The sequence below is a fragment of the Lycorma delicatula genome, chromosome 6, assembly GCF_047948215.1.
Source record: "Lycorma delicatula isolate Av1 chromosome 6, ASM4794821v1, whole genome shotgun sequence".
In the NCBI taxonomy this organism is placed as follows: Eukaryota; Metazoa; Arthropoda; class Insecta; order Hemiptera; family Fulgoridae; genus Lycorma; species Lycorma delicatula.
Genome location: NC_134460.1, coordinates 91,955,231 through 91,979,376, shown reverse-complemented (window position 1 = coordinate 91,979,376; position 24,146 = coordinate 91,955,231). Strand labels below are relative to the sequence as shown.

General features: G+C 29.3%; 1 protein-coding gene across 4 annotated transcripts in view; it reads left to right on the top strand.

The window, feature by feature from the left end:
• The window catches only part of Psa (puromycin-sensitive aminopeptidase), a 78,478-nt gene that overhangs the window by 16,681 nt on the left and 37,651 nt on the right, over positions 1 to 24,146 (top strand). For all 4 annotated transcript variants that reach the window (XM_075368100.1, XM_075368098.1, XM_075368097.1 and 1 more), the window contains exons 3-6: positions 7,024 to 7,177; positions 12,254 to 12,545; positions 18,684 to 18,832; positions 20,018 to 20,182. In XM_075368100.1, the coding sequence (XP_075224215.1) occupies positions 7,024 to 7,177; positions 12,254 to 12,545; positions 18,684 to 18,832; positions 20,018 to 20,182 (760 nt within the window). The remainder of the gene's footprint in view (positions 1 to 7,023; positions 7,178 to 12,253; positions 12,546 to 18,683; positions 18,833 to 20,017; positions 20,183 to 24,146) is intronic.

The following is a 24,146-nucleotide window of genomic DNA, read 5'->3' as shown; positions in this document are numbered from 1 at the left end:
AATTGTTATACAGTTATTAAATTTTATAATGATTTGCATAAATTAATATTAAAATATAATAAAGAATACTATGCTTGTTTCACATATAATTTTGATTATGTCTTTATGATAAACATTTATTTATTATTAATTACATTATTTAAAATACTGTGAGAATTTATTAAATAAAAAATAGTAACAATAAACTTTTAATTCTGATTGAAAAAGTGGTTTATTTATTTTCACTGATTTTGTCTTCATTTTTTATTTCATTTATATAATTAAATTATTTTGAATATGAAATTTAGATTATTTTGAATATGAAATTTAGAAGATAATGTAATAAAGTCGTAAATAGTAGTCAAAGTAATCATTGGTAAACATAGCAAGAATTAAATTGTTGGTTATAATTTCAGAAAAGTCCTTAATAATTTTTTTAAAATTTTGTTTTTATTTTTGGATTTTTTTCCTCAATTTCAGCTTTTATGTACTTTAATTGAAAATAAGTTCAGTATGTAAAACAGACTTTACTTTACTTAATATATAGCCAACTTTATTTATAATTTCACGTAAAAATTGACTAATGTATTAGTTAAATAAATTATCATATTTAATAGTAATATATTATTTTGTGACTTTTAAAAAAATTATATATCATGTGGACAAGATCCTACTTCCCTCTTGATTTCAGGTGGTGATTATCACTATCTACACCATTTATATTTTGTTAGGCAAAATATACATGATTACTTAATTATAGCCTTATCACTAAGTAAAATATCTTTAAAGTCACTTTCAAATGCAAAATTATTGTTATCTTTTGGTTCAGATAAACTACAAGCAGTGTTTTTTTGAAGTTGTTTCTATTAACACAATAATTTTATAACTTGAATTTTTGATGTTATTTAGCCTACAACTTAATTATTAAACCGAGTGTATACAGACAAATCTATTGATAGAAAATAGTTCTGTTTTGAAATAATCATTAAAATAGATTGAAGTATAAAAACTGTGAAACCCCTTTCTTGGGAGGTGCATAACATTGGAATATCTGTATTGTATCTGAAGACATTGCATTGGAAAGGGCTAATAGTTTTATTAACTTTATCTATTCCATTGTTAAATTTCTTTTGATGTAATGAATTTCCCGTACAGATCCCAATTCCAGATAATCTGACATTAGATTTTGTAATTTTTAATAGCAGTTAAATGTAGTAATGTTTTGAAATAGTCCCATGCTGTACCAGTACATTTCAATACATGTATTATTTTTTAATAATTGTGTGCTAAATAAAATACGTACTTCAGAATCCTAACTCATAATTATTGTTCATAACAATGGCCCAGTAAGTAGTATAGACTGATAGCAAAACTGAAGAACCAGAATTTGATTCTCGGCATAGATTTTCACAGTAAGAACGTTTTTGAGGTTTCTGTACCAATGAAGGACATATACTAAATAAAAAATCCATTGTGATGTGGTAGTGTGCTTATAGTGTTGGAAAAGTCATTGTTTATAGTTCCTATATATGAGATTACATCACTAATTTTATATTTAAGGTGACAGAAGATCAATACATATACTGAGAAGACTATCTTAGTGATAATCAGTATCTAATATTGTTGCCAACTTCATCTATCTAGGTGGTTGTTTTCAAAATATTACTTATGTTAAACTGATAAAAAACAATTTAAAATACAGAGCATTTTTTATAATTTAGGTTATAGTGTAAAATTAAAGAATAAATAATTAAATAAAAGTACCATAAAATTGTGCATTGTTCGTATTTTCACAAACATTAAATAAAAGTGGAGTACAGTGCTTGAAATCAAAGGCTTAATGTAAGAATAATGTATTTGAAAATACCCGTTTAAAAAGTAAGGAAAAAATTTTTACACTAAATGTTTTTTCTATTTCATGCTATTAGTCATGGACAATAGTTACAAATATAATAGTCACATGCCTCGTAATGATTACTTAATGGTTAGGAAAAATGTGTTTGTTGATAAGAGAGAACCAGATAACAAAGTCACGATATTACAGCTGCATGCATAATCATACTCAGTTTTTTATCATATTGTGTTTTATAAAAATAATTTAATTTTTAATGTTTTAATTCTGTTGTATTAATAACAGTATTAAAACTTTAAAAATTAAACTTTAAATTCAAACATATGATACTCGTTTTTAATGATTAAAAAAATAATAATAAATGGTTTATCTTATCTTATATATATATATATATATATATATATATATATATATAATGAATGTTTGTTTGTCCTATATGTGTTCCTATGCTGTTCATCCAGTTGCGATGAAACTTTGGTGAGTTGTGGGCATGCCCATGACGGTTTCTGAATTAGTTTGAACCTGCTAGGTGTGGCACTGGGGGTCGAGATATTTTGAAAAATTCTATTTACATTACATTTTGGCTCATATTAAGAATATATATTAGTTATGTGAAAAGAAATATGTTTGCAAAAAATGGATGCGCTAGATGTCGCTGGGGTCGAGATATTTAGAAAAATTGCATTTATGGTCCGATTTGGGGCTCGTATTCAAAATATTAGTTATGTGAAAAGAAAAATTTTTGCAAAAACTATACCTTCTAGGTGGCACTGGTGTCTCTCATTGGTGATATTTACGAAACAAACAGACTTTCTTCTTATATATATAAAAGGCAATGTTCGTATATGTGTCCACTGTAGACTAAAAAACTAAGTAAAAAGGACTATTTACTGACTAAAAAACTGTAGGGAAAAAGGGAGATAGGAAAAAAGGAAAAGGGTGAAAAGGGATAAATTGTTGAAAGATTAAATTTTGTGAATTTCATAATGTTCAGTTTTTAATGTTTTATAAAATTTCAGTTGTGTTCATTTAATCTATGTATACATATATATATACTCAAATCTAGCAATAGTAAAGCATTGCCGGGCCTATATAAAAATCTGTTGTGGACACTACATGACTTCGTTGTACATTTATTAAATTATAAATACCAAATTTTTGCTGCGCTTCATTTAAACTTATTTCATTTGAAAGTGAGATACAATCCTCCAATTCTTTAATAAAAATGGACAGTTACACAATTGCTGAAATATTAGTTTTTATTAACATTAAATATATATACAATTAATTCAACAATTTTACCTAGAATATTTGGTTGGAGTAAAAGTCCCTTGATTACTCTTTAAATAAATTGTTTACCAAATAATCCAATAATAAAAACTGATTATTCTACACCATAAGATCAAAAAATTTATATTTGTAACCAGTATACAGGAGTTCACTAAACAGAATAGTTTAATTATTATTAACTTTTATTTGTAAGACACATCTGAAATCAGCTACACCCAGAAATCTTGTGCATATTACGCATAAGTGAAAATAATTTCAATAATCATGTTAAATTGAATACAATTCAAAAATGTATTTTATTTTTCTTCAAATAATTAAATAAAATGATTTTTTTAAAAAATAAGTATTCAATTTTTATAACAATCTGCTAAGAAAATCCAAAAATAATACAGTTTTAAATTATAATTTTCAATTAATATTAAATAATCAGTTGTTTGATCAAATCTATTATATATTCACATAAGTAATGCCTATTAAATTACATTTACATGATTTTAAAAGTATATAAAATTTTATTTTACTAATAATTTTTTTCATTTTTCTTTTATTCATTGAATTATTTATTATAATTTTTGCTTACAGTCAGGTTAATAATTATTAAATCAATTTATTTAAATTAAAAAAAAAGGAGATGAAGTCTGATTCGAGCCAATCCCTTAAAAATCCAAATATTTCATTAATTAAAATTTAATTTTAATTGCAATCAAAAAGGGATATGTACATCTAGATGTTAAAACAGTGCTAAATCCTAAATCCAAAATTTCAACATCCTACGACTAATCCTTTTTGAGTCATGCGAGGTACATACATATGTACAGATGTCACGCTGAAACTAGTGAAAATGGATATTTCCTTTGAAATATGAAAATCGAAATGTTTCGTGATCACAATACTTCCTTCGTAAAGGAAGTAAAAATGAATGTTTGTTTGTATTCCTATACCATTAATCTGATTGCGATGGAACTGGTGAGTTGTTGTGCGCACACCCATGAAGGTTTCTGAATTAGTTAGAATCTGCTAGGTGGTGCTGGGATAGAGATAGTTAAAAAAATTGTATTTATGGTCCAATTTGGCTCATATTCATTATATATATATATATATTAGTTACGTGAAAAGAAACGTTTTTGCAAAATATTGAAAAAGGGAAGATGGGAAGAAATGAAAAAGGGAAAGTTTAGATTTCATGAAGTTCCATAATGTTCAGTTTTTTAATGATTAATCAAACTTTCATATGTTTTCATTTAATCTACACACATATATATATATATATATATATATATATATATATATATACTCAAATTTAGCAATGACTAAGCATTGCCAGGTCAGCTAGTTATAATTAAAAATTAATCCAGAAATTAATAATTTCTGGATTAAAGAAATTATTAACTTATGTATTATTTTATAAACAGTATAAAATATAAGTTGCTCTATTAGTACTCAATAATAGAGATGTGGGTTTTTTAAGGAATTAATTACTTAGTCATTTGCAAAAACAAAATGCCAATCTATGCAGTTAACCAATCAAATAAAAACAAAAGGATAAATTAAGTTTTATTAAAGATAGCTTTAACCATTAAAATTTTAATACTGTACAATTTGTCCTAGTCAGTCTGGTGAATGCCATTGAGTATATCTATGTATACACATCTTAACACAATATGTAACATATTGATTCATGTAGTGTTTCCAGCGCTTACTGAGCTCATTCTTGTAGAAAAAATAATGAAAAAAGTTCACATTAACATTGGCCCGGAAAAGCTCCAGTAGCGAGTTACGGCTAGCGAAAGATTTCATGCTGATTCCTGAGCAAAGAGTGAAATACTGATAAGAACCCAAATTTTCTAGGGATAAACTTGAAGTTTGCTTATGGTTTTCGATTGACAAATTGAATAAAACAAGTTCCAGAACCCTATCTCTAGTAGTTTTCATGATATCTGATTTGCTAGTAGAATGAGCTCAGATAGGACTGGTAACACTACATGAATCATGTTGTATAAACATCTCATCAATCATAATACTACTAATATCTTACGAACATGACATTACAGTCGTATTGACGTACATACAATTTAATTTTATTTCTTGACGACCGACTATTATGAACATAATAATTTTATTTTAAATACAATTATACATTTGAATTACATTTTTAGGAAATCCCTGATGATGGAGTAACGGCTCCAAAAGTACTCAGATATATACTTTTAAAATTGTTTCTGAGTGGAACTTTATTTTATACAATTAAAATAAAGTAAACATCTATCATTTATAATTTAAAATCTATCTTTTATAATTAAAATAAGTAAACATCTCATCACTACATAATGCTGTACCAACAAATATGATTCTGATTCTGTCCTATAAATAATACATACCATTTTGTTGGCAGTATGAATTCATAATGTAGGTCTCATCAATAAAAATGCAAATGATCTTTCTTCACTACTATATTTAGCAGTTTCTCTTAAATAAACAAATCTTTATATAGTACGCCAATTTTTCAATAAGATTTGATTTACTATTTAAATTTTTTTTTCTACCTAAAACTGATTTGTGCCAAAGTAGCCAAGGTACTGTAATTAGTACTAAGATATTAATATTTAGTTATTGTTGAAGAAGATTTTCAAAGAGAATTACTGCAAAAAAAATTAAACGAGAGATACAACTGTATTTTCTAGCTCTCTGAAACAAACATATTGTTGGCTGCCATTCTGGATTGGACAATCAGAATTTTGCCTTAATTGTATAATTTTTCTTTTCTCATCAAGATCTTTAAAATGATATATCATGACCATTGTTCTCATTTGAAATGTTTGACCACCTCCACCTCCACCACTCAAAAATCAAAAAGAGTGAGTATACGTTCAATGAACATATATGTCACTTATTTTTTATAAATATACTGAAAGGCTATTTTGTACAAGTAGGAATATCACAAACCACATCCAGTCATCTCAATTATAAAAAACATTAGAAGGGAGTGTAAGTTATTTTTCAATTATTTCTTATATGGGTTAAACAATAATTGGTTTTACATCACATTGATAAAATATGTTCTGCTAGTAGTTGTTATGTGCCTGCTTTACAGGAAATGCAAGTTAAAATAATATATTTTCCTAGTTAGTACTTAATTTAACATCTAACTTACTTTAATTGTTTTGTTATAGGGACCGACTGATATCATCCAGGAAAGTTATTGTTACTGTTGTTAAAATGGAAGTAATATTCATAGACAGTAAATAAAAAAAATTATCGGCTGTATTCCAATAATTATAGTTAAATCTATTTTAGATCTATATACACTGAGTGATTCTGTCCATGACATAATTAATTTCCAGTCAGACCTTATAATAATGATACTAACAATAATAAATGAATTATAACTTTATTGTTAATAATAGAGAAATATAAAAAATTCTCTTATTTGTGCACACCTATCATATAAAATTAAGACATTAAAACATTATCAAAGAACTGATGTTTGATCAGCATCAAAATTTAGTTAAATTAAAATAAACTTTTACCTTGATTTATTATATTTTTATCTACCTAAAAAAAGTAATTACTAACTGAACCACTCTGCATAATTGATTATGTTAAAGGATTTATTTTTAAAAAACTTGCATAATTTTTGTTCGTTTTTTTAACTGCCAGATTGTATTTTACTAACTTTATTTTCATCAAGCCTAACATTGTGAGGTAGCATACAAAGTAGACATTTTTTTTTGTACTAGCTCATATCATAGTTTTTTAAGAACTCAATTAACCAAGCTTTTAAGTTTGAAGGTCCATTTTCTTTTAATAATGGTTGTTATTTTGTAATTCATTTTTTTTTTTCATTTATCAAATTTCATCAAACTGAAGTATATAATGTTACTGAATGTTTGTCCTTTCAACAGTGTTGATGGTGAAGAACAGAAATATGTAGCTGTTACGCAGTTTGAAGCAACAGATGCCCGTTGGTGCTTTCCTTGCTGGGATGAACCAGCAATAAAGTCAGTTTTTGATATAACAATAACTGCACCTCCTGGAAAAATTGCTTTATCAAACATGGTAAGGATTAAGATTGATATTACCAAATAAAATATTCTGAGTGTGAGTTTTTTGTTGAAAATATTCTAAATAAATACATTCATTCATAGTGGTCTGCCATAAGGGCAGGTCCTGTCATGGCTGCTGCTCTCCACCTTACTCTATACTTTGCTAACTTCTTTGTTTCAGCATATTTTCCCTTTTCCTTAATCCCATCCATCATTCAAATCTGTTCCCTTCCCCTTCCTTTTCTTCCATTCACCAAGCCTTTTATTACATTCACCAATAAACACCTTCTCATAGAATGTCCTAGCCAGTTCTTTTTCCCGTATTCAATCACATTTAGCATTTTCTTGTTCTCTCTGATTCTCCTTAGTACGTCTTCATTTATTACATGATCTTGCTGTTTGATATTTATCATTCTGTGCCACATCCACATCTCAAAAGTTTCAATTCGTTTTCTGTCTGCCTTTTTCATCAGCCATCTTTCATCTCCATAGAGCATCACAATCCAGATAAAACATTTCATTAATCTCTTCCTTAACACTAAGTTTAGCTTTCCACACAGCAGTCTTCCCTTCTTATTAAATGCCTGCTTACTTGATATTCTTGTTACAATTTCTACTGTGCAAATCAGGTTATTAGTTATAAAGCTACCTAAGTACTAAAATTTATTCACCTGCTCTAAAATTTCATTTTCTATTTTTATCTTAATCCTCTCCTCTTTTCCACCTAATACCATACATTTTGTTAATCACATACTCTGACTTTCATAAGCTTCAGTTAAGTGATCAAGCATTTCATTTAGTTTAATTGGGCTGTCTGCCAGTTCCACCATGTCATCAGCATAGTAATACATTCTATTCTTCTTCCTCCGTTCTTTATTCCCTTTTTCCCTTTCAAGGTAGCATTTAATTATTTCTTCCAGATATATACTAAACAATGTTGGGGTGGCATGCAGCATTCCTGCCTCACTCCCTTACCACTCCTTATTCTTCCTATCATTTCATCTCCTACTCTCACTTTTATTCTCTGGTTACGTACAGTTAATAGGTGCTTTTCTTTCCAGTTAATACTTTCTTTTCCAAAATTAGCAGTAATTTATCCATTGAACTCTGCCAAACATTTTTTGTAGGCTGATAAATGCAACATATACTTTCCACCTTCTTTCCATGTACCTTTCACCTACTACTCTTAGCAGCCCTATAGCGTCCCTTGTTTCATCAACACCTCTTCTAAACCCATACTGTTCTTCCTCAATACTACAGGGTGTCCCATATAAAACGCAACCCAACCTTATATTGGTAGGTATTGAAATAATAAAAAGGCATGTGTAAATGTAATTTTTATTATTACCATCCATTACCTTACATTTAGAGTAAATGTTGGAAGTGGCCGCCATCTTCTTGAATACAAGCTTCAATTTTTTTTGCAGCGTTTCTTGCAACTTTTTTCAAAGTTTGTGGCTGGATATTTAATACAGCTTGTTCTATATTGACTTTCAAGTGTTCGTGGTTTGTTGATGTAGGCCTTTTCTTTGAGGTAACCCCATAGAAAAAAATCTGCTGCAGTCAAATCTGGAGATGTTGGTGGCCACAAGCCTTGACCGATAACACGTTTACCAAAGAATTCCTCAACGAAATCAGAAGTTGAACCTGCGTAGTGCGATGTTGCACTATCATGTTGTAGCCAGCAGTGCCTGTCTTCCTCTTCCAAGAGTACAAAGAACTGAAATAAAATATCCTGATATCATTCTGCATTAATGGTGTACTCTAAAAAAATAGGACCAATTTTTTTTTTCCGCGGTATCGCACACCACACTCCCAACTTTTGCGGGTGTAATTGTTTTTCGTGAAAAACGTGGGGATTTACAGCACTCCAAATTCTACTGTTTTGGGTGTTTACATAGCCATCCAAGTGAAACCGTGCTTCATCTGTGAAAAATAACGAATCCATAACATTAATTCCCTCATGCAGACATCGATGGAACCATTGACAATATTGTAGCCGTTTTTCTTTGTTGGGCTCGAGAAGTTGATGATCCGTTTGAATGCGATAAGGTCGTAATTGTAATTGTTTGGTCGCCCGATGAACAGTTGATTTAGACAAATTAATTTCAGCAGACAAACGTCTGATTTATTTGGCGAGGCGAGTAATCGGTCTTTGATTTCAGCGACTGTATCTGTATTCAACACTGATGCAGATCTTTTGTGTTCCTTGTTATTAACAGAACCAGTCTCTAAATTTTGCAACTAACCTTAATACTGATGTTTTGTTAGGAGCTGGTTTATTCGGGGTACGTATGGCGAAACTAATCTTGCACTGCAACCACTGATTTCGTACTGAAGTACAACTCAACAATGAAAACACGTTCTTCTAGCGAAAACACCATCTTGTCTCTAGCAATACACTGAACGTTATGATTGCATAACATTATGATTACACTACCGATAGTTGTTACTATCGGTAGTGTTCTACTGCGTCGCCGCGATGTTCAGATGTTGGACGAGTCCATTTCAGTAACGAGTAGGGGAGTAAGCTTGACTTTTGAAATTTCATGGATGAGTGATTGATGGGTTGCGTTTTATATGGGACACCCTGTACCATCCAATTTATTGTATATCCTCTTATTCAGAATGCTTAACAGTACCTTAGCTGCAAGTGGTATTAGGTACTTATTCTATGTTCTTCACACTTCTTTGTATTTATTTTCTTTTCTGTTGGTACCATTACTGTATCCTGGAAGTTCTCTGTCCATTTTCCTTCTTAAAGTATTAGATTGGATTAAAGCCTAAAGATTCTAATACGTAAAGGATTAGATTCTTCTGTCTCCTAGTGTTTTGAATGTGTTATTTCATCACATTCTTCATCCTTTCCTTTTTTCATCATTTTAGTTGCCTCATTTCTTTCACTTCTTAATATATTGTATTCGTTTTGATGATGAACATTGTACTCTTCTTCCAGTCATATCTTTTCTCTTGGCTTTTCTCCCAACCCATATAAATCTATGGTATATTCTTCCCATCTCTTTTTTATTTCTTCCTTCCTGTTAACTCCCCATCCTTTGCCTCTATCCAATACATTTTCTTCCCCCCGTATCTCTTTAAAAAACTATTTCTGATGTTTCTTTTACATTAGCTCATATTTCCTATCACTGTACATTTTCCCTTGAGTCACTTTTCCTTAGCTTTCTCAGTTTCCTGACTTAGTTCATTATTCAATTTTCTATATTTCCTTCTATGTACATTTTTCTGTTTATACATTTTTCTTCTGTCTGTACATTTTCCACTTTCTCCTTTCATTCATCTTGTCTAACATTTCACTTGTAATCCACTCCTTTTGTATTCTGTTCCTGTTTTTAAACCCTATCATCTCTTTTGCTGTTTCCTTTAATGTACTCCTAATTTTCATCCATTTATCTGGTTCTCATTTTTTCCAGTATCACTTTTCTCCAATTTCCTGTATTGTTTCCTGTTCCTTTAGCTTTTTCAAATTATATTGATTTTTCTGCCACACCCAATTTTCTCGGGTCTAATGTTCACTTCTGTCACATGTTAATTTTTACTAACATTAGTGAAGGTACGATGAGTTACTGACCTTGAATGAACACACTGGCATAATGTAATGACAGGGGGGTATCGTCAGTTGAGCAGTACAGGAGAAAGAAGTGGTTTCATAAAAGCAAATCTGTTGTTATTGATAACAGACATTTTCATTTAGAGTACAGCCATGATCCTCCTAATAAAGTCTCCATTAAAATGTCAGTATCAGTACTTTAAGTAACAAAAAAGGTGTTGTAGATGTCCCATCTGAGGAAATTGTGGATCGAGTAAGAGAAAGTTTTCTAAGAAGCCTTGTTAAATTGACTCGTGCAAGTTAAGAACTGGGAATCCCACAATCAACAATCAGAAACGCGTTATCTTAGTTCAGTTTATCAAGAATATCCTCTGTGTAGAACCTTCACACAAGCGCCTAAAACTTCATGCATACAAAATTCATTTGGTGCATGCAATTGAAGATGAAAGTAAATCACACTCTTACAATTTTGCCATTAACATTCTTGATTAACTGAATTAAGATAATGTGTTGTATGACATGAAATTGGGTATCATCTAGGCATTTACACGCCTCAGAAGGTCCTCGTGTAGAACTTGTTTGAAGTTAATAAGTGTTGTAAACAAAAAAAGTTTGAAATGTCCTATTCAATAATAAAACGTGTGTGTAAGTACATTGCTTAGTTATTTTTTTTATTAAAATCTAAAGTGCAGTGAATAATTTATCACCCCCTATTTTGAAGTTGGAAGAAAGAATCGTTAAAACAATATAACAAGTGTGTTGAATCATGATGATGGTGATGTTGATGTTGATTCATGATGATGATGATGTTGATTCATGATGGGAAATGATGTAACAGTTCTGTTAAGGTTCTTTAATTTTGCTTTTGTTTCAAAGTGGACTTTACTTAAAAAAACACTCGCTGATTAATGTTAAAAAGCTTATCCACTAAAATTCAATTAAGTCATTCTCAATTATAACATATTTATTTGATCCAGGTGAATATGTTCACTAATCCATTATTTGTTACAGCTACAACAGGGTAAAAGGTATCCACAGAATAATAAAAAAATAAATAACAATAAGTAATTATAACAAATAAAATAAAAATAATAAGAAATAATATAATAAATTTAGTTAACATCTGTATTACTTTACATTAGCCTACACTGCAGTAACATTCTATAAAATACAATAATGCAGTTAATTTTAGTAAATTATTTTTTTAGAAGCTCTACATAAATTTTTTTGGAAATTCATATGTTTACCACATAATTTAAATTACAGAATCTTTAATTTAAGAACAAAAAAATTGTAAAATCACATGTAGTAAATCTGTTTTTAACAAATTTATAACAAACACATTTTTCACCTTTAAATTTTAATTGATACTTAATTAAAAAAAAAAATGGTTTATTATTTATTTTTAGAATTTTTTGTGGTCTATTTTAAAATGTGAATAAAATTAGTGTAATGTTACATAGTTGTAATTTTTAACAGTAACGTAAATATTTTTATGATAATTGTATTTTCATATTTCAGCCCGTTGCATCAGAAGTAACAGAACCAGATGGCAGTAAAACGTCAACTTTTGAAACAACTCCAATCATGTCAACGTACCTTGTTGCAATGATTGTGGGAGAATTTGATTACGTTGAAGATCACTCAAAAGATGGTGTCTTGGTACGAGTTTACACACCTGTTGGAAAAAAAGAACAGGGGAAATTTGCACTCAGTGTTGCCACTAAGGTGCTTCCCTTCTACAAGGATTACTTTGGGATAGCATATCCTTTACCCAAGATTGATCTTGTTACTATTGCTGATTTTGCTGCAGGTTTTTACTTTCATACATATATAAACTCCTAATTAAGGTTTAAATTAATAACTCTAGATAAACAGGAGTTACAGAAAATAATACATTAATATTACATCTCACAATACTCACTTCTTATATTACTTATCGTAATAAAATTCTGTTAATATGTTTGATTATATTCCATTAGATAGGCCAGCTAATTTAAAAAATGTATTAAATTATTGTGTGTCTTACTGTGTAGGTAGTTCTGATTTACTTTCAGTGAAGGTTGAAAGTTCTCTGTTAAAGTTTTTGTTTGCCTTTTTAAAATTGATATTTCATTATAAGCACTTTGCTTTTGAATTTAGTGTTTAAGCGATAAATTAATTTTAAGTTGAAGCCATGAATCAATTCAAACACCTTAAGAGGAGAATATATATTGAATGTTCTTGTAGCAAAGATCTCTTGACACTGATGCTGATATGAGTACATAATTAATGCACTGCTACTCAATTTAAAATCACCCATTATTAATCTTAAAATTATTACCTTATGAGTTTGAGGTAATGCAGAAAAAATACATATAAACTTCTATTACTATATTACATATTAAAGTTTTCAATACAGTTTAAGCAATCTTTTTGGGTATGATTCTACATTACTGCAAAATACTACAATGCACAATAGAAATGTAGTTTTTAGATGATATTTTAAAATCGTTAGGAAACTTCTTGGTCAACTTGGTCAAAACCAATGGGTAGTTTGTGAAGCAAAAATTTGATTAAATTGAAGAGTTAACCCAGGCAGTTAAACATAGAACATTTGGAACCTTTCTGTGAGTTATTAAAATGCTGATAGAAGTCTAGATACTATTCATTAAATAAAATTACATTAATTACATTGCATATAAGATTTGTATACAAGGGATGTTCAATAATTAACGAGACAAATTGACGCAGGGGAAAAACCGATTTTTTCAATGACAATGAAACTGACACTACTTTTCAACATAGTCTCCAGCAACATTTAGACACTTGTGCCAATGTTCTGTGAGCTTTCTGATTCCTGCAGCATAGAAGTCTTTACCTTACTGTTTGAACAGTTCGTCTACCACTTTTTTGACCACTTTGTTATTGTTGTTAAACTTCTTGTTGCATAAAACATCTTTGAGTGGTCCAAACAAATAAAATCAAATGGGGTAAAGTCTGGGCTGTAAGGAAGATGTGGCAATACTTCCCAACCCAAATTCGAGTGTTTTTCCCTGAGTGATGTTGGGGAGTGCATTGTCATGCAAAAGAATCACACCTTTAGAGAGAGTGCCCTAGTGTTTTTATCTTATTGCGGCTCTCACTTTCTGTTGAAGGTTGTTAGAATAGTACTCATTGTTCATGGTACTATATTCTTCTAAATACAGTAGGACACTGATAATTTGTCAATTTGGGATCAAGTGGTGATGAATTAACAAAATGATGAATACCAAATCGTGTAACAAAAGTCAGGTTATATAAAAAATTAACACTGTATTGGCCTAACTGTTATCACCCCCTCAAATTAGTAAACATGTCATAAAAAGACTGCAAACTGATGAAATTTACTACAGTATTGTGCTGAACATTTAGTATTTTATTATACAGCAACATATAGCATATTTACATAAGTAAACCATTCATTAACACAATTTTTTTATAAAAATTTTATATATATATATATATATATCTATATATACTGTACTTACAAACTGTACTGTACTTAAAAAAAATCACTACACATACAACACTATAATGCGTTAGTTAAAGACTAATACACAGAAACTACAGGACACTGTAGGCCTATGTTTGGTATTTAAGCACTTCTATTTATAAAACCTATAACCTAAAAGTTACTGTATTTAAATTTATGTTTACATATTTACACTTAATTTTACTCTCTAAAGAAATCTGTAATCTTTCTTTGCACTTAAATGTTCCTTTCTTTTTATAATGCGAATTGACAAAACTTTTATTTTCTGTGTAGCCTCTGGAACCACCATAAGGGGTATTACTTCAGAGGATAATATGTATGAGTGTAAATGAAGTATAGTCTTTTGCAGTCTCTGGTTGACCATTCCTGAGATATGTGGTTAATTGAAACCGAACCACCAAAGAACACCATGATCTAATATTCAAATTCGTAAACCACCAGTATCCACAATCTGATATTCAAACACGCATAAAAGTAACTGCCTTTACTAGGATTTGAACCTTAGAACTTTCGACTTTGAAATCAGCTGATTTGCAATGACAAACAACTTTAACCACTACACCATCCCAGTGGTTGAATTGATGAACTCATTTTACTCACTGGATTATCATCGAATTCTTCATCTTTGGCACCCTCATTTAAATTTTCTTTATTTTTAATATGGTTAACAATTTCTCATCATTTAATATTTTATATCCTAAATCTGTGTCATCTAATTTTACTCATTCTTCTATCTTCTCATTTGTAACATCATTTAAAACATGAATGCTGTCACAAATTTCTTTCAATTTCAAATTTTTGTCTGCGTTTCTTCAGTTTCTGGTTCTCGTAGCTAGTCAGGCCACAGTTTATTCCAGCTCAACTTCGTTTTTTCCAAGATGCCTTGTCAAATGTCAGCAATATTATATATTTCATCCTTTATGATGTACTTTTTCCAAAAATCTTTTACCTGTAATTCATTTTCGCAGAAAATAAAATTTTGTATTAATAATTTTTTATGTCTATTCATATATACTGTGACCCCTTGGTTCATAGGTTGGAATAAACAGCTTGTGTTTGCTGGAAGAAATACGGCAATTATATTGCCATCTAGTGCTTCAGTTTGTCAACCAGATGACAAGGAGCATTATCCATCATAGTAATGCCTTTTCTGGTAAATTATTTTCTCTAAGATGTTACTGGACTTCAGACACAAAACAGTCATAAAACAACTGGCTAAAAATTTCTTGCGTCATCCAAGCACTCCGTTGCAAAAAATATTTCACCGGTAATAAATCATTTATATGTTTAAGAACTTTTAGGTTTTTCAACTTGCCAATCAGGTAGAGGTTTTACTTTTAGTAAAACCTACAACAAATACATGCATTCATTCCTTACTTTGTATCCAGCCACAGAGCTCTCTTAGCATCTTCTTCTTGGAAAAAGATGCAAAGTTTTCTTAGGAAGCTCCTTCCAGGACAACCCTGTTTCGTCACAGTTATACACCTGCACACGACTTAAATTAAGACTTTTATTTTTTGGACTAAATTTATCACAATAGTCAGATACAACTTGACTCAGCACTTAATTTTTTGCCCTCAATTGCAAGCTGATGAATTCCATGCCTTGCTTTAATTCTGTTTAGCCAATGTTTTTTTTTTTTTTTTTAATTTAGGTAATTGTACTGCAGGGGATTGTTAAGTTTTAATTTAGAATAATAAATTTTAAGCTCTGGATTACCATTTAATCGTACATTCATTTTGAAGAGCTGCCTTAATAATTAATGAGCCACTTAAATAATTAATGTATACTTAATTTATACTTAATGTACGTACAGTAGGCTCATATAAACACATGGGTCACAATTAAGTGAATTTTTATCTCTAGTCCTAAACAGATTAATTAATTAGGCCTTAACAGATTAAACAGAGTAATTTTTATTAGTAATTAAAAATTTAATCTGCTTTTGTGTATCATTATTGTACCTCTAAAATAAAAATCACAAATTTGCTAGAAGGTGGCAAATTATCGGGGTTCTACTGTAAAAACTAAAAATTGGGCCTCTCAAGTCCCAGAAGATTGTCAGCATCACTTCTTTATTGGCTGACATCTGAGATTTGAATTATTTTTTGGTGAACAAATCCAGATATTTCCACTTAAGACTTTGCCGTTTGAATTTGGGCTCGAAATGGTATATCCAAGTTTCAGTCATTACCTTCCGCTTCATACAGTTCATGGTTCCCACACTATTAATATACAAACTAGCAGTTTGGAAAATTTTGACTCGCCTGTTTTCGCAAATAAGATCATTTATGTGATTTTGCAACACTGTAGCCAAAATTTCCTCTGGTCTTCCAGAGCGATGGAGATCAGTTAAACTTGTTCTGCTTGAATTAAACTGTTCCACCCACTTATACACGTTACTGCGGTTTAAACACTTTTCACCATACTGTTTCAACATTCTTGAATAAATTTCTGCTGGTTTCATTCCTGATCACAAAAATCTTATCACTGAACATTGCTCTTCTGGTGTACACGTTTCAAGCGGAGCTGATATTCTGAAATCAACAAAAGAGATTATATTTAGATTAATTATGATTGAACAAGCTGATAAAATATGTTCCCAAGATTGCCAACTTGACCCTCAAAAAATTTCATTGTCACTGAATGAATAGTTTTTTCTTTACATCAGCTTGCCTTGTTAATTATTGAACATCCCTTGTATAATCTTATCCTATTAATAAGTTTGAATTTTACGTACGGAAAGAATAAATTTTACTGAAAGTTATTATGTGTTTTTAATATCTTTGTTTATAAAAAAATGCTACTATTACTTTTTGTAATCAGTCATAATTGGCTTTAGAGAAGTAAAATATAAAATAACTAGTACACTAATGCCAAATTAATCGTACTGGTTTTGATAATTTTCAGCTTATTTTTAATTTTAAAAATGTGGTTTTTGTTTTATTTGCTGCAGAAACACTTTGCTTTAATGTACAGTTAACCAATATTTTGTATTAATGATATTGCATTCCTTTACGATACTGTTCCATGTAACAAGCCTACTTTTTGAAGTTAAAATTTCATCTTTTGCTACTGCTATGTATACTAGTAGTAGAAGCCTCTTGAATTAGAAATCCAGAATTTCATTAATTAATATCACCTTAGATCTAAATATAAGGCTTAACATCTTGGAAAACTTGTGGCATAGTTCATTATTCATCAAAGATGTTAACTTCACTTGATCTAAAACACTGTTATTGTCTTCCAACTAACTACAGAACCACGTAACTGCTATTCTTATTTTACTCGTCACTGCACTATAAATTCAGTCACTTGTTAATTATGCCTTCATGATTGTTCATCACCATACATATTTATCCATCACACTTTTAGCTATCAGAATTGTTGAGGTATTATGTAAGTTTCGTGCAATACAACTCAACTATTGCACACTTGTTGAGCAATATTACTGGAATGTCACTCAAACTATAAAGTTAATTGTAGTCCTTGCCATGGAAAAAAACCACTGTCAGAGAGTTATATTTTTAAATCACTATAAAAAAATTTGTTCTTTCCTGCATTATTGCTGTAAGTGTAAATTTATTTGAAGAAAGCTTAGAAATCATGAAAAATTGTGCACAAAAGTACCTGTTTGCCACAGTTTCAGATTTTATAACTGTTAAAAAATTTATAAAAATTGATTTTTAAGTATATATAAAAATAATTAATTTATGTTTTTAATATATATAAAAAATTATCATCAGCTTCAGTATGGGCAGTAGTTTATAAAACAGCATATGTATAGAAACTGTATATGTGTTAACAATATTCTTATAATAAGTGCATATATGGATAACTTCATAATTTTAATTAGTGTGTTGGAAAAAAGTGGTTTTGAAGGAAAGAATCCCCATTAAAACCTGCTGGGAATAATGTTAGTTGTCTGTTAGAAAGAGTACTGTCATTTCACAGTGCCACAGCAAAATAACTACTGAAAAGTACAAGAAGACTCTACTGTTTTCTATAAATACATGAATTTACTGTATTCTTTATTGATGAATAACTGTGATTGCCAGCATTTTTAATAGAAATTCTTTTTCTCTTTTTTAACCCTTTCTCCATCCTGTTATTAATTAAGATTGTAAAGGTATATATATATATATATATATATATGTTCAGTAGTTGCGTTAATAAACATGTGGTTATATGTAAAAGAAAAAATGATTTTTCTTAGGTCGAAAACAGTAATTAAAGTTTGAATTCTGTACTAGGAGGAGCTATATTATGTATTAAAGCATGTGTTCTTATTGCTGTCTGGTGTGATTCATAATTCAATGTAGTTTAGGCAATTTATTTTTAAAAACCTTAGTAAAATAATTAACACATTATATACAGAATTTATTTTATAATTAATTAAGGTATATTACCTGTGAATGTTTATTTGTATTTTTACAGGAGCTATGGAAAATTGGGGCCTTGTAACTTACAGAGAAACATGTCTTTTGGTTGATCCTCAGAATACATCAACTGTAAATAAACAGTTTATCGCTCTTGTTGTTGGTCATGAGTTAGCCCATCAATGGTTTGGAAATCTTGTTACGATGGTAATAAAAATCATTCTAATTTAATAAAAATATTGATTTATAGGTATCCAAACCATATTAAGAATAAAAAGTCCATTATGAAAGATTGTTTTGAGATATCAAAACACCACAATCTTATTAGAATGTTTGTCCATAGTAATCATCACATAAGTAATTAAACATAAAATTCCACTGCCTAAATAAATATTATTAAACTTATATGCAATCTTACAAGTAAAAATTTATCTTTGTCTGCCCTTCCAATTGGTTTAAAATACAAGTTTAACTGACACATTGGACTGCTGTGTATATTGGATCATCATTTAACAATCATAATGTGCATACAGTTTTTAAGTTTCTTACTTATAATTTTATTATTGTAAATCAGTTATTGTGCATTCATCGTTGTGATTTTGTTTCAATAATTAATTTGTATGTATAGTTAATTAATGATATATAAACAGAAATCAGTGAATCCTGTAACTTTTCACTTAATTTATTAATTAGAAAAAATATATAAAAGGAAATTTAGATACTGTAATAATAATTTTGTATAATTTTATTTTTAATGAAATTGATGAACAAGACAACTGAAAACATGTTACCAAAATGCATCCATTTTTATACTTAAATATATTATATATTTCTGAAGTATGGAAGGTAAAAATGGCATTCTGGTATGCCATGTGAAAACACGGGTAAATTATGTTATTTGATATTAGGAAAAGTCACAGGAGTCATTCATTGTCTCAGAATATTTTTATTTTATTGTTTGTCTATACATTCCTTATAGGTCAAGTTGTACAAAAAAAACCCTATACTCAGTATCAGCAATATAAAAAATCAGTTTATTAAAAAGGATAGTGTAAAAGGAGTACTTACATTATCTTATTAAATTATTATCCATTATACTACTAAGTTTAATCATTTACTGATGTTATGTTTCGGTGTGATATTGATACTCTATTAAACTTTGTTTTCCTAAAAGTATTTATAAGATTATGATTGCTTTTTGTATGTTTTCCACTCAAACAGGATGTTTTCCTTGTTTGAACATATTGTTTTAAGTGTTACTAACTATATTTAGCTTTTTATATGTAAATAATATTTTATGTAATGATTATCAAAAAAATGCTTTAGTAATAAACAAATATTTTAATATGTATATTAGCTTGTTTTATTTCAAATATAAAATTATAATTGCAGGAATGGTGGACCCATTTATGGTTAAATGAAGGTTATGCTTCATTTGTAGAATATCTGTGTGTGGCGTACTTATTTCCAGAATATGGTATATGGACTCAGTTTGTCACGGATGTACATATTCGAGCTTTAGAACTTGATTCGCTTGAAACTTCACATCCTATTGAGGTAACTATTATCTAATCATGAATTCCTATGTACAAGATAAGTTTGTATACACATACTTATGTGTAGTTGCTTATGTTGCAGTTTCAGATTATATCATATGGTTTATGTTTCTAGTTGTTTTGTATTTAATTGGATGTGTTATAAATGTAAACATGAATGTACAGATTAATTCTTTTAAAAGCGGACTTGCATCTGTTTGTTTCTTCTGTCTACAAATTCTTTAGAGATCAGTAGTTAAGGTCACTGATAGTTAGTTATAGATAACTTAGTATCTTACTTGGTGTATGGATAACTGATTGCAGAATTTAGTTGTCCAATTACACGGAACACTGGATTTGTGGCTGACACTGAATTAACCATATTTAACAATAAAATTAGGTCACCTTAGGCCTTCAACAATATTCAACACCAAGTATTCCAAAGAATTCTGATGAAATAGACTTTTGGGGGTCGTGGGTTTTCTTTGTTGTTAAACAAATATATTTTTCTTTTTTAAATTAAAACCATATTTTGGCTTATATATTAATATTTTAACTAAAATACCTAGCGTACAGAAATCTTTGTCATAGATTTCTAAGTGGAAAAATTGCTTTGGATGATTAGGTCTAAAGAATATTTTATGGCTGATGAAGAATATTCTCATCTGTAGCTGTGTGAATTATCAAATCTAAAGAAACAGGTTCACAGAAAATCATTAAGATTGGTGGATTAAAAAAGTGTACTGTTTCTTCATTCTAAGCAGATATCGCATAAACACACTGCAGATAACAGAGTGCTGTGGAACAGTGTGCCTAAAAAATATTACTTATTAAAACTTACAATTTTTTTGTAATTCCTCACAAAATTTTATACACACTTTATAAATTTATTTATTTATTCAATTATTATTATTACAATTATAATTTATTTAATTTATATTTACTTTATACTTAATTTTGAAGTAAACTTATAACATTTTAATTCCTCACAAAATTTTTAATATAATAAAACCTATGAAAATAATATCCCAAAAAATAACTACCATATTATTAAAACTAATTTAATAGGTAAAATATATAACTTTAACAAAACCTTACCACTTTGAAACATTATGAAAATTGCTTACCTCATTCTCTGTCAGTGTCTGACAAACATGGATTCCCTCCACTATATCCGATTCTTCATCACTCCCAGAAGTTGGCGTTTATGACAAATCATCTCTAACATTAATTATTACTTCATCAACCACAACAACGAGAAAACTGTCTTGTCCCACATCTTCTTTTTTTCTTCTTCTGTAACATGCTTCACGCACTGTTTTCACATAAGTTGATAACCTTGTTCACGCCTTTTTCAAGCAGGATTTTAATGTTTCATTTTATATGCATTATTATTATTTTGGGCAATATAGCTTTGTACTTGGCTCTACATTAGCTCAATTTGATTAAGGTTACAGTGATAAGGTTAGCCTTAACACCGTATGACCTTTCGTTTTAGCCAAATCATCGATTAGAAATTTATTAAATTTGTCATGATTGTGTTTTACATGTTCAAGGAATTCTACTTTTAAAATTTTTTCTCCAAAATGGATATTTCTTTATTGTAGCCATAAAACAATTTCTTGTTTCCTCCCTGAACTGTTTGGAATATTTTCCAGTTTTACATTATGATACAGAGCATTTTCTATTACAACAATACTAAATTTTCAGTCAATAACGACAATACTTTTTCAAACCACTTCCTAAAAACATCTCCGTTCATGTCATCATGGTAGTCTCCATATTTTCTGGATTCAAAAACGAGTAATCCCCTCTAAAAATTTATTTTCATTGCCAATATGTACCACAATTAATCACTCCTTTATTTTTTGGAGGTTGCAGGTCCCTGCTTAATTATAACAGCAGAAGTGCTATTTTTAACGATGTAACTCTCGTGTTGGACCCAATTCTTGAAGTGGTGGGGGCATCATTTACCTATGTCTCATCCAAACAAATATATTTCTACCTGTTTTTCTATAATTTGCCTTTTTTTTTAAATAATTACGCCGCCATATTATATGATCCCTCCTTAATTACACTTTTTGTATTTCTTTTAATAAATTTAAAATCCATGGACAACAATAATTTGTCTAAACTGGTGCATCCAATCTTTGGTAAATTCTTGTCACAGTTTATCACAGTCAGCAACTTTTTTAAGGTTGGCATTTCATTTCAAAAAAAGAAATTATATTCGGTCAACATTATTACATTTTTGTCAAATTCATCCCATTTTCCTAGCACAGGTTTTCCACATTTTCTACTTTTAATAGGAGTTTCTACTTTTCCTTTGCTATTTATTTCAGTCCGTAATCTATTAATACTACTAACCGACACGCCAGTTAATTCAGAAGTAAGTTTCACTATTTCCTTTTTAACCAATGTAGGATTTTTCTCTAGCAGTTGATTGAATACATTTAAAACTATTTTTTTTTTTCACCACTTCACAAATGTGTCTCTTTTCTGTGCTTATTAAAAGATGTCCCTGAATTATCAGGCATGTAGATAAACTATTTGAATACACACACATACAGGTTAATCACACTATCAAATCTTGCAATAATTAGTAATAATCACTCAGTAAATAAATCACACAATAACCGAATATATACACAGTCATGCGTACCAAAAAAGTACTGAAACACAGAACTACAGTTAAAAGAAAATTAAAAATATCCAGAATAGAATAAGAGAATTTATACTGTTATTATGAAGTCAGTGATAAACAATGATGTTTTGTTTTTAAACATCCAGTAGATGTAACAGCTCGGCATATACAATAGTGTGTAGTGTATACATGCACTATCACACTCGCAGTTTGTTTATTTCATACCTCCTTTTAAGAATGAACAGATTATACTGATCTTTTGGATGTTTAATGTTGCAATATTTTCTTAGACAATTGCCAAGGATAATTTTAACATCAAACCTATTATTTTTAACTGTTGCCAGGCCTTATTTAGATGAATCACTCTGTAATTATTTCATTTGAATAAAAATTATATCAATATAGTTTAACAGATAAAATTAAATCAAATGGCGTATGAAAAATTGTTGCAAAGTAATATTTGTCATTAAATATGACAAATCAGTACAATTAATTTACTAGTATTTACACTATTTTTTTTTTAATTTATGTTGTTGGAACTGGATTAGTCTTTCAAGATGTATTAACAGAGTTTTTCATTTACTCTGTTCATGCTTTAATGTGTTTTCTCATTTTGAATAAGAATTTACATAAAATTTCTGAAACAACTTATTTTTCTTTTAAATCGTATCAAAATTGTTTCAGTAAAAACTCCCTTGTTACATGTAATGGCATGTTTTGTACATTGCAATATTGCTATGATGAAATTCATGATAATTCTTGCCTATGCGAGGTAAAAAGGTATTATATCAAAGTGAAAATAGAATTAATAATTCTTCTTCACAGCAGTGTTTTTAAGGCCATTTATGGAAAGTGCAAGTTTTCAGAATTTCAAATTCTGTAATTCTAATTTGTATTTTCCACCAGTGTGGAACCATTCTGTAGTAATAAAATAAACTTAATTTAAAATTCAAATGCAGTTTATAATGAGATTAGTGAAATATTCATAATGCTGTAACTTTATTTTTTATCAGGTTTCTTTTAATGTATGGATTGTGTGAATGTGAACAGGTAAAACTGAAAATAAAGTTTTTTCTAATCTGTGTATGATTGAAATTTGTTAATGGCAAAAGGCTGCCTAAAATATATGGAATGATTAATGAAGAATGTAACTAACTTTCAGGACTTGTTCTACTGCTGAAACTAAAGAAGAAAGTTCATATAAACATAGGTTCAGAAACATGTCATAAGTGATTGTCGGCTGGTGAAAGATTTCAACCTGATTTCTGGGCCTTCAGTAAAATTAAGTCAAACTAATTCTTGGGAACTAAATTAAAGATTAAATTTTTTGATTTTATATGAA